Consider the following 16,722-nt stretch of genomic DNA (forward strand, 5'->3'; position numbering starts at 1 on the left):
TGAGAATTTGACACTTCAAACCCTACATTCTTCTATAGTCAACTGGAAAACTATATTTCTTAAAACTCTGCCGTATATAAAAAATATGTAAAAAATTACATATTATTTATTAGCATATTAAATGATATGTTATATTTACAATAATTTAAAATATTAATAATATATTACTTTTAAATCATAGACAATCAATATGATCAATACCAAACGCCATGTCTTGGAAGTTCAATGAATTTTACTTAATATCTTATAAGTTAAAATTTAGTTAGCCATTATAGACAACATTATTGAAGATACTCTTTTTTTTTGACGAATTATTGAAGATAATCTAATCAATAAAATACGATTAATTAAAATTTGAGGAAAATAATTGGAAACAATTTGTAAAATGATTAATTAGAATTTAAGAAAAAAGTTGGAAATAGTTTGTAAGATGATTAATTAGAATTTAAAAAAAGATGGGGAATGATTTGTATAATATCTAGCATTACCGCCTTAGTCATACAATATATTTAAAAATACTAACCTTTAAAATAATAAACTCCACGAGTTAATATTCTTTCTTCCGGAAAGATTTGCATGATTGTGATCGTGTTTTCTCATCAATTCAAAATTCTGAATATGAATCAAATGCTAAATTCCTGTCGGTGCTTCTTTGTATGAAGATCTGTTAATGGAGATATTGAAAAGAATGCCAGTAAAATCTATCCTCCGATGCAGATGCGTAGAAAAACAATGGAATAGTCTTATACGACCTCCTCACTTGATAGCTCTCCAGTGTGTCCACTCGCGTCATCGAAGTAACATGAATGAATATTTATTTTTTCTATAGTCGAAAGAAGGTTTCGTTATGTTTTAATGATGAACAATGTAAGGTTTCCCAGTACAATTTTGTAGTTGCAGATAGGCACTTGTTGGCAACATTGCCAAGTTGTGGCACCTGCAGGACTACAATACTCGGACAATCTTGTGTCGTTTATTTTTATATCCAAAAAATACTATTCATGCTCAAAAGTACAAACTCATTTCAAAAACCCCAATGTAATTATCCGCAAAAGATGAAAATAATAAATTTATGTAAGCATTGTATTAAACCCCCTTGTAGTATACTTGGACCTAAAAACTCATATTGTTATAGCTTTGGATAAGTTGTTTCGAAGCTGTGGTCGGTTGATAGACAACCAGAGAGGACTTATCTTTTGCCTATTATACAGCAGTTACTAGTAATTACAGAAGTGAAAGACTTATCCATTGCCAAAGCTAGATCATTGCCGGCCATTAGCTTTTATTCTTTTGGTTTCTGGGACCGGTTGAGTCTCATCCGTGCTGTCCACATCATCCTTGCTCTCGACGCTCCTTCCCCTCTTCCTTCCTCTGAGAAAATTGACGAGTCCTCCCAGACATAAATCGGCGTCATTAGTCTTCATGAGTTCTTCCGCAACTTCAGCTGGTGTGACTTGAACACTTCCTAATAGCTCTTCGATCTCTCTGTACCGCCAATGCTGGTCTTTGATGTCCAGGTAATTAGAAGCTAATGTTTTGAATCCGTTATTGGAAAGATAAGACATGTGAATGTGCTTGTCCATGCGCCCTGGACGCAACAATGCAGGATCAAGCTTGTCCTTGTTGTTGGTCGTAAAGATTATGATCCTCTCGTCTCCACAGCTTGACCATAGCCCATCTATGAAGTTCAATAGTCCTGATAGTGTAAACTGAGACCACCACAAGTAAAAACACATTCAATATTATAGGCAAGTTTTAGAGTAGAGCAAAAAGTAAAGAACTGCAATCAAAAGAGAGAATTTACGAATAATATTTACCTGCAAATCGCGAGGTTGGCGATCAGAGGGCACTGGTTTAGTGTTTCTATCCGGCAACTCTACACTACAATCAATATCTTCGATGACAAGGATGGATCGATTGGCAGTCCCCAGCAACAATTTCCTGAGGCCGGAGTCATGCTTGACATTCATTAGCTGCAAGTCGTATATATCAAACTTGAGATAATTAGCCATGGCAGCTATCAAACTTGATTTCCCCGTCCCGGGAGGCCCGTATAATAAATAACCTCTTTTCCAGGCCCTTCCTACTTTCTTATAATACTCCTTCCTCTGCACAAACAAATCCAAGTCATCCATCAAGGCTTTCTTCTCGCTGGGCTCCATTGCCAATTTCTCGAATGTAGATGGATGCTCTAGGTTGATGGAGTCCCAAGCAGGAGCTTCTGAGTATAAGGCTTTGTTCCCCAGTGTGTGAAGCTTCACAACTTTCTTGTCATTCTGAATGGCCTTTGTTTTTTCGAGGACGAATGGTATGTAGGAATTTATGACAGTTTCCTTGTGTAGTTTCTCGAATCGAAGCTCGAACCACTTCTTAGTTTTGGAGTCCCCTGGACGATTTCCATACTCATTGGGGTATTTTGAACCGTTCCTACCGTTGTTTCTTCCAGGCATGTTCTCCGATTCTTCGCAAACAAATAGCCACTTGATCTTAATCCCTTGAAAGAACTCAACTATGTTTTCATTTTGCGCTAATTTGATACTCACATGCTTGTCCTTGGATCTTTTCGCGATCTTGAGACGTTCTGTTTTGGGATTAGTCTTCGTAGACATGTAAATTTCAAAGGAATCGAAGAGATCATTACGTGACATGCCATCGAACTGATCCACGACGAGAGCGAGAGTAGAAGTGTTGGTGCGCTTAAAGATTCGGAAAAAGGCTTTGAGCAGAAAATCTTGAAGCTGGCGAGGAACTACTTGGTTAAAAGTGGTCCGAAGGAGCATGGCAGACGCTGAAACTGAGGCGTACGCAGCATAAGCCGCTGAGGGAGAAGGCAGATCACTGAGAGTCACCATGGTTTGTTTCAGATGATTTTTTGTGCAAGTAGGATAATAAGGCTCGGAAGGTTTGAGGCTAATCTGATGGAATTGTTGAGTCAACAACGAAAGCAAAACCCAAACGCGAATAAACAAGAACAAGAAAAATAAACGACAATCACACAAGATAAAGATTTTACGTGGTTTGGAAAAATTCTACTCCACAAGTCACACTAATTTTATTTGATCTCTCACAATTTGTTGTGTTGTGATTTTACAATTACATGAGAGTATTTATAAGAGAAGAAATTGGCCTAACCAAAATAGAAGTCTAACTTTGAAATATCTAACTCGTCCAAATATTTTAAACTAAATGTTATTCTGAATCTGACTCCACAAACCCAAGAGGAATCTTTTTCTGACTTGTTCAATTATTTCAATACATGCTTCATTTTATGTGTCTGACGTGAGATTTGAGTATGCATTTACCTATTTCTGACGTATTATTGCCAACTTTGTAGTCTTTATGTTGTGTTTGGTTGGGGACAATGGAATGGAATGGAATGAAATGAGTAAAAATACTTGAAACTAATAGAGATAGGATGAAAGTTTTGAAAAAAATTGAGGAGGAGCAAAATTGCTATGATGAGATTAGATTAGAAATTGAGGATGAGAGAGAATGGAGCATTCTATCTCAAATAGAAGGTGTGATATCTAGCACATGATGTAAGGAATGGAATGGAGGAAGGAATGAAATTTCTTAAAAATTGTCCACAAAATAGTTCATTTTTCATTCCATTCCTTCCGGAATCATTCACCCCAACCAAACACAACATTAATGGATTCCACATAAGTCCTGCAAGCCTGATTCAGACTACCAAAACGGCCATTTCATTGCTTGAAGCCAATCGCTGACAAACGATTGATGGCAACTAATATTTTTTAGTGTTTCTTTTTTACCTTAAGACCAAATCTCTAGAATTTATTTAATTTACTTTAATTTGGAAAGTTATGGAAACACAAACAAATTGTTATGGGGACAAATTGTGATGGGGTCTGCAAGATTCAGAAGATGAGAAGGTGAGGGAGCATGGAAAACGAGTGAAAGAGATGGGAAGAAACAAAAGGAAGCAGTTGTTATGACAAGACATCCACCAGAAAGAAGACTTGATTGGTGGAAGATGGAGTTGGTACTGATAGTAATTTACAAGAAGTTGCCTTGTTTCTGTCATTACTGAATCTGGGAAACTTTTTATAGGGGAACATATATTTTTAAGTCATATATGTCGTCTTCACATACATGCACCGCGCTGATCCTACGAGAAATTACTTATGACAGAGATTGATTAGTAGGTTATTACTACTTTGTTTACTGCTCACATTATGACATGTATGTTGGATCCAGCTTTATCGTTTCTCAACCTATCCATTATTTCTGTCAATTCCATACAACTGCCAATCTCGCATCAATTTCTTTGCTTATGAATTATGACCCAGACCTCGTTGCCGTTTTTAACCCAAAAACATTTCAACAAGTTGTAAACAGTTTTTTGCAAAAGCAGATCCCGGAAGGAACTTTCTTTCGGAAACACTTATCTGTCGAAAGCAGCTGCTATATGTATCATTCTCAACCTTTATCGTCAGTTATATGATTTCAGCAACAATATCTTTTTATGGAATTTTAGTCCCGATAGTGTACATTCTAACCAGAGACGTCTGTGGTTAACTGCTACCATCTCCCACAGAATATCACAACAAAATTTTCATATATGTGAATTTCGTTTGACTTCTTTAGTTAATAGTTCTGAGCCTCCACGTATTGCTGTCCTGTTTCAAAACAGCTATACATTTGCTCTTATGAATGCAAGTCGCAGCTATCGGCATAAATTTCAAAAGGATCAAAATTGAGATAAGAAACAACTGCCCAGAACCAGCAAAGAATTTAGACCGTCAAGAATACACATGTAAAACAATCTCCATGAAGTTGTTCCAATTAACCAAGGAAAAGTATCCAACACCAAACTTCCTTCGGCCTAAACGAGTGCTCCCTTGCAGATCAGACACAGATAACCAAGGGCAGCGACAAATTTATATCTGGTCGTCAGTGGATACATTACTAATACACAGGGTATGTTTAAGTATCAAATTCAAAATGGAAATTCTAGCAGTCAAGAGATACATTTCTGGCAAACTTTCTCGGTTCAAGAACAAAAATAACGCTAGAATGCATCTTCACGTTAAGAAACACTATTCAGCAATCCAATATTTCTTTATCTTGTTCAAGCCACAATGTCAGCGGTTTCATATTTCTTTATCTTGTTCAAGCCACAATGTCAGCCACCTTAATTGAGACACTTATATATCCTCGCTTCTCCGGTCTCCTTGGCTAAAAAGAAACTAGTCCTTTCGGCAATAAGATTATAGAACTCAGTGCTGTTGCTGCTCATAAATCTGCATATACGTCTCCGAAAGTGCAACCATCTGAGGAAGAGTCTCAGAAACATGTAGATCTTGCATCTCGTACCTGTGATGTTGCGATAATAATGGTTAGTCTATTAATAACAAGAAACCGGAGCATTTTAAATATTATTATATGTTTTACCATAATTCTTCTGACTTCCGCTGTACAAACACTCTATAGGATCCTTCACCTGGTTTCCCGTCATGTACAATATTGGCAATTAAGTCATACTTAGACCTAACCTTCTCCTTTCCTTTTGGGGCTGGAAGTGGGATGTAATCCTTCAGCTCCAAGTTTTTAACAGGAAAATTAACTGTAGAAGAGCAAAAAGGGACAAATTAGAGATATGCGAAGATCAGCTTTCATGGTGATCTCAAGGCACTGAATCAATGAAGAAAGTATGGCCCAAAAATGAACCTTTGTGCGACCAAGCTATTCTCTACCTCCACAGAATATCAATCTTATTCACAACTAAGCAATTTAACCAACAACCTGACTATTTATAAAATGTATTTATGATATGACATCCTGTATACTTGGAAAACACTTCAGAATAATTCACTGTAAACCAAGGACGAGTGTATCGTGTACCTGTGTTCTCCATTAAATTCAATTTAAAACTGAAATCATTTGTGTCCATTAAAGCACCCTATCTCAATAATTGCACGCCCGGCTTAAATAATTATGTATTACTCTAAACCTATGATCCATCATGATAGTTTTCCCTTACAACACATTCTTACTTTATCACATGTAACAGAGAATCTCAAACTATATTAAAAAGGGTATCACACTTTGCAAACATTTTCTCAAGCAACCTTTTCAATTTGGGTTTTTGACAAGAGGTGTCCCAGTTTTCAGTAAGAACGGACTCTGATTCAAGCTAGGAAATGCTATATCAAATGTGGTAAGAGATGGAACGTACCCAGAGTTGGATTCTTCTCCACAAAGAAATTATTCCTTGTAAATCGACGCATATGGAGTATCAGATACTGTGGTAACTTGGTCACACGGTATCTCATCCTTGCTATACGTGGTCGTACAACTTCTGTGACAGACTCACCGTCGAACTTCTTCAGAATATTAAAAAGTGGAACCTAGAAAACATTCTCATGAGGTCATAATCCATACCCAGATAAGTTTATATATTTTGGTCAGTAGAAGATACACAATCATACAATACATGTCGCATAACCCGTGTTTTTTTTCCTTGCAATGTTGATGCATAACAAATGAAATCCCAAAAATAGGGAAGGGTTATATACTCTACTATATATGGAATATTCCTAAATTATCTGTTCAGCTAATAATATGCTATGTATTCATCATATGATGTTAACTTTTTTTTGACAATGTGGGCTTATATGCCTTACAACTTGGTATCTGTTCAAATACTTTTCGGATGAGCCAGAGTTGAACCCGGGTCTCCCGGGACAACAGAGGATAAACCCACCACTTGGGCTATCCAATCGTGCTCATCATATGATGTTAACTGAAGTACATTTACATAGAAAAAATATCTTTTCAATCAGCCGACTTTAGAAGCATTTCCTATAGTTAACCTTAGGTACATTTTACCCTAATCATAGTTAACAATATACCTAATTAATATCATAAAACAAACATCAAATGAACCTTTAATTTCTTGCACCACATCAAATATTTAGTCCTTTCAAACTTTTGGACTTGATTTATTTATTCCTCTATATCCTCATGTATCAGGATATATCCCACCAAATCACCAATCATGAGTATTACCACCAAGATTTCTCTTTTATAAGTGGCCCATATTCAAAGTTCTAGTTATCAATGCTAAAGAAGATAAACAGAATATATCACACCACAGAACATCAACTAAAGCTAACTATGATATAATTTAACCATTTTATAAATTATATTCTACAGGCTAAGAAACATAAACCGGACCTTCGCACACTTCCATTTAAAGTTGAGTATAAACATTCTACCTCTACGAACACGCAAGTCATACCACACCCATAATGATCTCACACAAATAGAAAAATATAACAACTGAAAATGACACTAACCATGGAAAAAATTAACTAATACTCCCTGTAGCTCTCTACAGGAGCAAGAAACAGTGTTGCCACAATTTTTAACTTCTTTCTGCTTTATGCTACATAGTAAATAATTTTATGAATCCATATTTAGTAGTTCTAAATCACTTCTAAAATGTCTTGTATTTATTAAAGGAGAATGCTGGAAGCCCAAAACATAATGAAATTGCATATAGTATATTCTTTATAGAAGAAATTATCAGATGTTTTTGGGTTATTATTCTCTCCGTATTTCCTTTCTATAACATGACTGTTTTATGTATAAATCTCATGTCCAATACATGAATGAAACCGGTTCCAACAGACTAAGAGAAACATCCATCAGTTTTCGTGACTCAATGTGGTATACAAAAAACAGGTAAAAATGAATCCGCCTTCACGAATGTGTTATTAGATTGAATTTATAGCAAACATGAACATTGGCAAATAAAAGTTGACAAAATTATGATTAATGACAAGATATAGAAGAGAAGTACCTGAGGAATTATATTTTTCTCCATCACATCCTGAAAAAGTGGTGGTGGTGGCAAATCCAATCCCAACATCAAAAATGGCATCCTGCTAGTCTCGGTGACAACATTTTTACCTCCAGCTGCACCATCACTGCCAGTGCCATTATTCAGGGCATCGTTCTCATTCCTCTCGCCAATAGCCTTCCCATGGACTTCTTTCACAACCTCCAGTTCTCCCTAAAAACCCAAAGGTAAGTATTTATGCATATGTTAGAAGGGGAAAACAATTAGATATATGTCCATGCATAGAAGATATAAACAAAGCAAACCTGAAAACACTCATGGATGATGCTATGCTTTTTCTTTGAAGACTTGAGTTTTTCATGAAGCGTGTTAAGAAGCCATGACATAAACTCTACTGGGTCAGACTGAGAACCTATTTTGAAGCGTTTTTTACTTGCTTTCATAACCGCCTGTAGAAACTCATGTGGACTCACCTGCACAAAGTGTAAAAATAAGTAAAGAAAAAACATTCTAAGCAAACAATAAGAACAACTAAAATGTACAGAGAGGAGCATCACCTGTCCTTTGAAGTTCCTAGCATGCCAAATTTTCCGTGTAAGCTCCCCAAAGCGCTGCACAAGAGGAGATTTGCTGTGTGCATAATTTTCAGGGATTAGGAAGAAGTTCCTCAACGGAGTGACACGCATTAACGACTGAATTGTGACATTCACAAAATCTGTCTCTTTGATGTTGTTTAGTCCAACCTAAAAATGACAAATGTAAGCATCAGCAATTAAAAGAGACACAGCTCACCTGACAAGTAGAACCAGGGAAAAAGATGCAAAAAAGTTCTAAGATAAAGAAACTGGGTACCATTCCGGGAAGGTAATCAGAACCATCAAGTGCCCTAGACCATTGCCTGTTTTTATCAAGCTGATCAACTTGTTCCTGACTAAATCTGTGGAGGAAAGAATATTGTATGAATGTACTACTACGATACGATGACATCACGACAACATATCTTGTAGTGTTGATTAGCTTTATTAACTTCCTGTTCCATCCCACAATAAACGTCCTATTTATTTTCAGATTTTTTTCACACAATTTTAAGTCTATAAAAGATGTGCTTGCAGTATGTAGATACTTTTTCCCGTTTTTCTTGTTTTGTATAAAAGAATAAAGAAAAACATGAAAAAAATAATAATAAACATGAGAATATACATTTATCTTTTTATTCACCTACAATTCCATGGAAAAGCTGGGGGGGGGGGGGGGGAGAGGATGTTTATTATAGGGTAGAGGGAGCACATGATAGTGCACGAACATGGTAAAATAACATATACTAACATGAACGGATTGAATCCAGACTGAGCTTCAGAGCAAAATGACACCAATGAGGGAAGAGATTAGGTTAACAAACCTTGGATTTAGAACATGTCGAATATCCTCCAATGATGGGTCATTTATTTCATATCCATCAGGGAGACAATAAACTCTCTCTGTCTGCATATTGATATAAACATGGTGCCCGGCTTCAAGGCTATGAGTGTATGCGTGAGATTTCTGCCCTCTTCCTTGGAAATACTTCCCACAAACTAGACATGCATATACATTCAAATTCGAGAGAGAAACTGAACAGAACCTTTCGAAATCAAAATCCAAAACCTGCAACAAATTAAGTGAACAGTTAACTATGAAGGCAAGCATACAAAACCACAATTACATTCTTAATATGGAATGTGTGCAAGAGGATATGAAGAGATATGGCATAATGTTGGTCTATCAGGAACTGGTTTTAAAAAAAACTAACTCGAACAGCTAATGTGTGCAAAAGGGCATTTACCTGGCGGTTGACAGTGTCAAGATATGGGCAGTCTCTGCGTAGCTCTATCATTCGACTACGTTGCCCTTGGGCTACACCTACCTCATCATCTTCATCCTCCTCTTCCTCGCCTTCCTGATGTTCAATACCATTTTCCTTACTCTGTACAGGATCATCTACAATATTATCCAAGTATGTTTGTTCATCCTCCTCCTCATCATCATCGTAAGTAGCAAGAGGAAGGAGTGCATTTTCGAAGGCAGATTGAGGAGGTGATGAAACCGTAGATTGATGTAGCAATTTCTGTCTCTTTGCTTCATCGGCGTCCTCAATCTTCTCTTCTTCTCTCTTCGACTTCATATTCTTTATCTGTCACCTTTCACTATTCACAAACAATACTTTAGCATCGCACAGAATGCAACACGGATGACAAATTACGCACTACTTGAACACCAGATAACCCACTGAAATATAACACTATTTACAACTGTAGGCATTGACCAAAGTTCAAATTACAATCCTAATATATTAACACAAATACACACAGCAACAAGTTTCTAAAAAAAGGAAGGAATTCAGCTAAATAGAACTGATAGATATAACACACTTATGACACATGTTCGGCAGAAATATGACGTCAGGCAGAATTATATGTAAATTCATCAAGCTAAATTCAATTTCAAGTTACACAGCTTCTAAGACTAGCAAGACTGAACAAATTTTTATTGTAGTATTGTGTATAATATCCGACTTGAATTCGACTTAATCTAACTTTAATCAAGTCGAATTACATATTATATACTCCCTCTGTCCCATTTAATTGTATACGTTTCTTTTCAACTGCTCGACACGCATTTCAATGCTCATAAAATATAGTTCCGTAACTTATTTCTGAGATTTTCTTTTTCTGAATAAAAATATAACATCCAAACTTTAATTCAGAAAAAGAAAATTTTAAAAATAAATGACACAACTATACTTTACAGGAGCATTAAAGTTTGTGCCGCGTCCCCGTCCCCCAATGTATACTACTCAGGGGGACGGAGGGAGTATCATAAAACTGGAGTTTGAGTCCGAAACAACTTGGTCAAACTAAAATTCGAGCATGACATTATTCAACTGACTTGCTTCTGAACATAAAAGGTAAGGCAAAGGTCATTAGGCCTAAATAAACCACAATTCATACTAGAACTAGGCCATCCACCACACCAGCACCCAACACCGAGAACTTGTATGGAAGCATACAGTCGGTTTCTAGTTTGTTGCAACTAGCAAACACAGTTCAGTTCCTAGGATGTTGTCTCCGAATGGACCAGATTCCAGTACTCCTAGGGTTTGAAGTGTTAACTACTTTAATAAGCCTGGTCAAGTTGAAGGGAAGGGGCAGAGAAAAGACAATATGCAGCTTTGCTTTCTTATGGTATTCTGAACAAGCTAGCATGAACAAGACTGAGCTTGTGTTTATTTGTTTTAACATCATTTTCATCTAGTACACATTTTACACAGGAATACAGGATGCGTACAGTTAGCCCTAAATTTGGACCAAAAATTTATATTATATCAAGAAGAGTTGGCTCGTGAGATCCATATAAGTTAAAACTATGAATCTATTCATCTGGGCAGTCCACGATCCCCTCAAAACATAACTCAAGTTCAATAACTGATAATTCCAAATTCAAGACAGAAGTGAACTTGTGTCCTAATAAGATAAAATGAAGGGGAAAAAAACCTATTAAGGAGATACAAACTTACTCTTTGATTTAAATAACCACATTCCCAATACATAGATGGATTCAAAAACAAAATAACACCATTCACTTACATATAGAAACACATTCAAATAAATTCGCAAAAACAAGATTGTTCCATAACTTGGGCGAATTGAGCAAATTAGCTGAGCACAGTTCATCAACTAATTCTCAGAGGACTTTCATCAAACACTTTAATGTCATTAACACAAGCTAGCACACAACCAAGTAAATACTATCCAAGATCGAAAAGTAAATACAAATATCAACATGGGACATCACTAATTACAAAACCCATTATTATTGAACACAACTCACCAGCGGAAAAAAAGTTAAAATAAAGCCCAAGAGAGGGTTTAAAGAACAATAAAGCCCGCAAAAACGAGAGTGTTTTTCATATAAACGAGAGAGAGGAGGAGAGGGGGGGGGGGGCGGGAGGATGCGAGAGGCGTTACCGGAAGACGATGATTGAGATTTACAAGAGATACGCGGCTATGCCCGGCAAAACCGAATCGAAATCGAACCTCCGAAGGTTCGGTCTGTTATTGGAAAACGTATCTATTTGGACCGGTCGTACTAATATTATGAATTTATATTTAGGGGCTGGTATTGTATCATGACTTTTAATGACTTTTACTGACTTTTAAAATCTAGGTGTATTCAATTACAACTTTTAAATACTCTTTAAAAGTAAAGAGGTATTGTATCAGGATTTTTAAAAAATCTTTCAAAGTTTGAGGTATTGAATTACAACTTTTAAAGAGTTATTAAAAGTCGGTTGTTATTCAATATATCAATGACTTCGGTGGAAAAATATAATTGATAGACTTTTAATGACTTTCTATGGAAAATTGCATATATTTTCTCAGAAAATTGTCAGGCCATTCTTGAAAAGATTTGACATGACTTTTTTTATCTTCCCTCAATTAACCGGTCGCTCCAACCTAGGGTTCAACCTCTGCGAAAAGTCTCCCCAATTCATCCTATGTGAAAAAGGTTCCTTTTTTTCTCTATTATGATTCTCTATTATCATTATGTGTTTTTACATATATATAGATCTACTTGCTAATAGTAATATGTATACGTTACTTGTTTTTTATTTTTTATGCATATACACATATATGTATCAATATGCACAGAAAAATGGGCGATGCATGTCAAGAGAACGACAATCCGAAAGGAAAAACTGCTGGGTATAAGACTTGGACATTTGAGGAAAGTAATGAGTTATTGAATCTCATGATTGATGCCGCAAAACGTGGTTGGCGAGATAGTAATGGTTTATTCACGAAGGTTACCGTGGAGAAAAAGATTCTTCCTGTTCTGAATGAGAAGCTTGGTTGTCAAAGAACTCATCCCCAATATGTTAGTAGTTTGAAGTGGTTTAAAGCTAGATACACCAACTATTCAAAATTGATGCTGTTTAATTCTGGATTTGGATGGGATCCTATAACAAAAAAATTTACTGCTCCAAATGAAGTTTGGGAGGAGTATTTTAAGGTTATTTATTTATTTATTAAAAATTGAGTTTTTTTTCTAACTTTTGACATGATTATTATACTAACATAATGTTTTTCATCAGGTACATCCTACTCACAAAAGTTATCGTACGGACACTTTTTCTTCCTCTTCTTGGTTTTCCATATCCATATTCATGTTCATTATTAAACAACTAGATCAAAAAATACAAAGTGAAATAAAAAACACATAAGATATTATAGTAATTGAAGGGCTGCAAAACAGAGAGAGATTATATAAACTTAGCATGATAACAATATTAGTGGTTACAGACATAGCTCTTATAGCTTTGCATCATTATTAAACATGAAGAGTGAAAAACACATAATTCTCGAACCCTAAAATCCGTAAATTTATGGTATCAAAAGTGAATAAAAAAACTGATACAAGGTCACGATTAACATTACGTTTATATATATGATTCAATAAACAATATTATAGTATATATAAACAGTAATAATACCTTGTACTCGATTTTGTAGTCGCCAGATTTGTGAACATACACCCAACTTGGGTATAGCAGAAGATCGAGAGGGTATAGCAAAAGGTCCAGAGGGTTTCAGAGAGGCTATTTATGATTTTAATAAAAAGTCTATTAAAGTATTTCATAGTCATGAATTTGTAAAAAGAAGTATGTTAAAGTTTTTAAAAGTCATTGTCTCAGGAGTCATGAATTGTTTTTGAAATCTTAAGAAGTCAACGAGAGTCATTAAAAGTCTATAAAATCCATTAAAGTCATCCTCCCAAAATTTGTCATTAAAAGTCATGGTACAATACCAGCCCCTTATATTATGAGTTAATTGCAATTGGCACCCCTTTGGTTTCGGCTTATTGCACATTGCACCTAATAGTTTTAGAAAATACACTTTGCATCCCTAGACTTTTAACCCGTAGACACTTTGCACCCTTTCCGTTAAATTTTGCCGTTACCGTTAACTTTTGCAGGGGCATTTTGGGAAATTTAATTATATTTAATTAAAATCAGACCCTTATTTAAATTTTTTGACCATCTAAACGATATTTTCCGGAAAAACTTAAAGAACGAAAGTTGTAGAGAATAAAAAGATCTTCTTAGAAAAATTTTCATAATTCTTTTTATATAATTATTTTTAAAAAATTCAAAAATTAGCAATCTTGTAAAAATGAACAATTGTTTTTAAATAATTATTTAAATTTTGAACTTTATTGTTTTAGAAAGATCTTTTTATTCTCTACAACTTTCGTTCTTTAAGTTTTTCCAAAAATTATCATTTAGATGGTCAAAAAATTTAAATAAAAGTCTGATTTTAATTAAATATAATTAAATTTCCCAAAATGCCCCTGCAAAAGTTAACGGTAACGGCAGAAATTAACGGAAAGGGTGCAAAATGTCTACGGGTTAAAAGTCTGGGGCTGCAAAGCGTATTTTCCGAAAGTATTAGGTGCAATGTGCAATAAGCCGAAACCAAAGGGGGTGTCAATTGCAATTAACTCTTATATTATATATAATCTGTATTACTTATAGTAGATTATAATTTCAAGAAATATAAATCTATGATAGTACACATTATCCAATTGGGAATTTATCATAGCTATAAGCTACTGGTTTTTCTAATTTTTTTTACGATTTGCTGTCTTTTTAAAATATAAATTACAAAACCAATACAAATTCAATTAATTGACCTACAAGGTTACAAATTACTCTCCAATTTTGATTTTGTGCATGTAATTTGAGATGTATAAAAAACACACTTCTACGTATTAATTTTTTATATTTTGTTTTTTAAAAAAAAATTAACATCAATATTTTTATTCGAAAAAAAAAATTGAGAAATAATGTGTAGAATATTTTTTTTTTCACTGTGAAAGTTACGGAAAGGAAGGGAGGGAGTATGATCGTAAAATCAAAATAGACTAGGAAAGTAGGAATCATCATGTAATAAAATCATACTTGAGTTCGACCAGAAGACCCTAACAACAACAGTATATAGATACAAACGGGGGACGTATAGATATCAAGAAGCACTAAACAGAAAAGATGAGAAGGTGCAAAAAAGATGAAGAGAAGCAGGAGATTATTATATGTAAAGAGCAGTGTTGAAGAAAATCATGGGCAGATCTCGATTTGGATGTGTTGGGAGAAGTAAAGAAGAAGCTGTATTGGGGGGATCACGCTCGATTCAGCGCTGTGTGCAAGACTTGGCTGGCCGCAGAGCATGAAAAAAGGGCCGGTGATGTATTGCCCCGGTGGTTAAAGCTGTATCATGAGCTTTCGGATCTTAGGAGGATCACATACCACCTGTATCAACCCTTGAATATGGACCAACCAGTTATCACTCGATCTATTAATTTGGATGACTTTTTTGACTCATCCACTGTTTATACTAAAGTTACGACAGAGGTTTATCTCGATGGATTTTTGTTAATCTCTATGTATAACAAGTACTTACTAGCACCTATTTTTTGATTGTCTCCATTCTGGATAATAATACATTCTTTAAACTCCCTCAGTTTCACCATCCTAACCTCCCTCTGGATTGGTATGTGAATCGCTTGACAGGTGTCTCCACCTGCCCTGCCTCTTCAGATTGCGTCTTTTTAGCTCTTTTTGTTGTTAGTTCTAAGCACCGGACCCTTGGTATTTTTCGTCATGGTGATGCACACTGGACGATGACTCAATTTGATTTTCAACAACCTTTGTTCCGTCCTTGTAGCGAAGCTGTTGTGTTCATTCGAGGACTTTTCTATTTTCTCTGTCACGGCCAACGACTTGCATCCTATGACATTGCTTCCGGGGATTTAGAAATTAACTCCTTTTCAATGCCAGCTAATTGTGGGAGAGGAGTGCGCAATATGGGATTCTTTGCATTAGATGGGGAGCTCATGCTTCTGTATTACGACCCAAAAGTTTGCAGACATGTTCTTACAACCTATGATTCGTCTCGTAAACTTTGGGTTCCTCTAAAAAGTTTAGGGGACCGTTCTTTGTTCATCAGCGAGTATTCTGTTTATGTAGATTCTATGAATTATTATGGAGCATCTCCCAACAAGATATATTACCAAGAACATGGGACCTGCGACGCTTATTCCTTTGAGAATGGTCTCTTGGAATCTACTAAATCCGGACTTAGAAACTGGGATGGTCTAGATTGTTCTGCATCATTTTCCATATGGGTTGAACCTCCTGCTCTTTTGTTGAAAAAAATAAAAGCCAGCATAAAAGAATATGACACTCAGGCAAATTGAAGAGGTCTCTTATGAGAGATGTAAGTGATCCCAAGTTCGTCCAAGTATGTGTTTGCGGAGTCATAACTATCAAAACATTCTGATATCTTTTCTTTATCATAAAGCCTACTATTTTGTAATATTGATATATTTCCTATGTAATTTAAATGCCGTCTTTTTCTAACATTGGCATTTATCTTGTCATTTTAAAGTTCCGCCTTTGTATTCCTAATGAATTGGCTACCTGTCCATCTCTACTTGTTCTTCGTAGGTCTTGGGATTGCCTACTTGTTAATAGGGTTCCAACTATAGTTAAGAGTAATTAGTTATGCAGCTTTGTTTTACTTATCTACAGATTAAAGATCTTGCTTTACTTGGTACTCCACAGCTGAATCTTACTCCCTCTTCTCTGATGGCTGTGCTACCTGGTCGAAAGAAAAGCTGACAGCCATTGATGAAATTAATCAGAGCTTAAGTTATGAGATAGTTGATAAAATTGATTTACTAAAGAATTATAAAAAAATAAGTTGATAAGAAAATACATCTTATATTTTGGTTCTAAGTGCTTATATTTAATTTTAAGCCCTTTTTTGATTTATTACACAAAAAAACATCTTTATGCT

The 16,722-nt window shown here is 35.4% G+C and overlaps 2 protein-coding genes and 1 long non-coding RNA gene across 4 annotated transcripts; 1 reads left to right on the plus strand and 2 right to left on the minus strand.

Moving 5' to 3' along the window:
• Positions 1–1,056: 1,056 nt before the first annotated feature.
• LOC108206921 (AAA-ATPase At3g50940) lies at positions 1,057–3,069 on the minus strand. Its single transcript, XM_017377355.2, has 2 exons — positions 1,818–3,069; positions 1,057–1,709 (listed from the first exon to the last, which is right to left on the minus strand). The coding sequence occupies exons 1-2, from the start codon at positions 2,850–2,852 to the stop codon at positions 1,263–1,265; spliced, it is 1,482 nt and encodes a 493-aa protein (XP_017232844.1). The 5' UTR covers positions 2,853–3,069; the 3' UTR covers positions 1,057–1,262.
• Positions 3,070–4,776: 1,707 nt separating this feature from the next.
• LOC108209957 (uncharacterized) lies at positions 4,777–11,972 on the minus strand. 2 transcript variants are annotated; one of them, XM_017381176.2, is made up of 10 exons: positions 11,833–11,972; positions 9,651–10,011; positions 9,228–9,472; positions 8,681–8,765; positions 8,386–8,571; positions 8,134–8,301; positions 7,829–8,041; positions 6,200–6,371; positions 5,416–5,587; positions 4,777–5,337 (listed from the first exon to the last, which is right to left on the minus strand). In XM_017381176.2, the coding sequence occupies exons 2-10, from the start codon at positions 9,987–9,989 to the stop codon at positions 5,241–5,243; spliced, it is 1,677 nt and encodes a 558-aa protein (XP_017236665.1). In that variant the 5' UTR covers positions 9,990–10,011; positions 11,833–11,972; the 3' UTR covers positions 4,777–5,240. The 2 variants fall into 2 exon arrangements, with proteins under 2 accessions (XP_017236665.1, XP_017236666.1); XM_017381177.2 differs by lacking the exon at positions 11,833–11,972 and adding an exon at positions 11,696–11,717.
• A 2,779-nt stretch (positions 11,973–14,751) lies between these two features.
• LOC135150882 (uncharacterized) lies at positions 14,752–16,350 on the plus strand. Its single transcript, XR_010289344.1, has 2 exons — positions 14,752–15,275; positions 15,435–16,350. It is a non-coding gene; the product is annotated as an uncharacterized LOC135150882 (long non-coding RNA).
• The last annotated feature ends 372 nt before the right edge of the window (positions 16,351–16,722 follow it).

The sequence above is a fragment of the Daucus carota genome, chromosome 2 (genome assembly GCF_001625215.2).
Source record: "Daucus carota subsp. sativus chromosome 2, DH1 v3.0, whole genome shotgun sequence".
Classification (NCBI taxonomy): domain Eukaryota; kingdom Viridiplantae; phylum Streptophyta; class Magnoliopsida; order Apiales; family Apiaceae; genus Daucus; species Daucus carota.

Excerpts from the sequence above, each read along its gene's own strand:
- LOC108209957 (XM_017381176.2), bottom strand. The coding sequence starts at position 9,989 with ATGAAGTCGAAGAGAGAAGAAGAGAAGATTGAGGACGCCGATGAAGCA. Across the intron at positions 9,473-9,650 it reads TTGACACTGTCAACCGCCAG|GTTTTGGATTTTGATTTCGA; the intron begins GTAAATGCCCTT and ends AATTTGTTGCAG. Across the intron at positions 8,042-8,133 it reads TCATCCATGAGTGTTTTCAG|GGAGAACTGGAGGTTGTGAA; the intron begins GTTTGCTTTGTT and ends TTGGGTTTTTAG.
- LOC108206921 (XM_017377355.2), bottom strand. The coding sequence starts at position 2,852 with ATGGTGACTCTCAGTGATCTGCCTTCTCCCTCAGCGGCTTATGCTGCG. Across the intron at positions 1,710-1,817 it reads GCCAACCTCGCGATTTGCAG|TTTACACTATCAGGACTATT; the intron begins GTAAATATTATT and ends TGGTGGTCTCAG.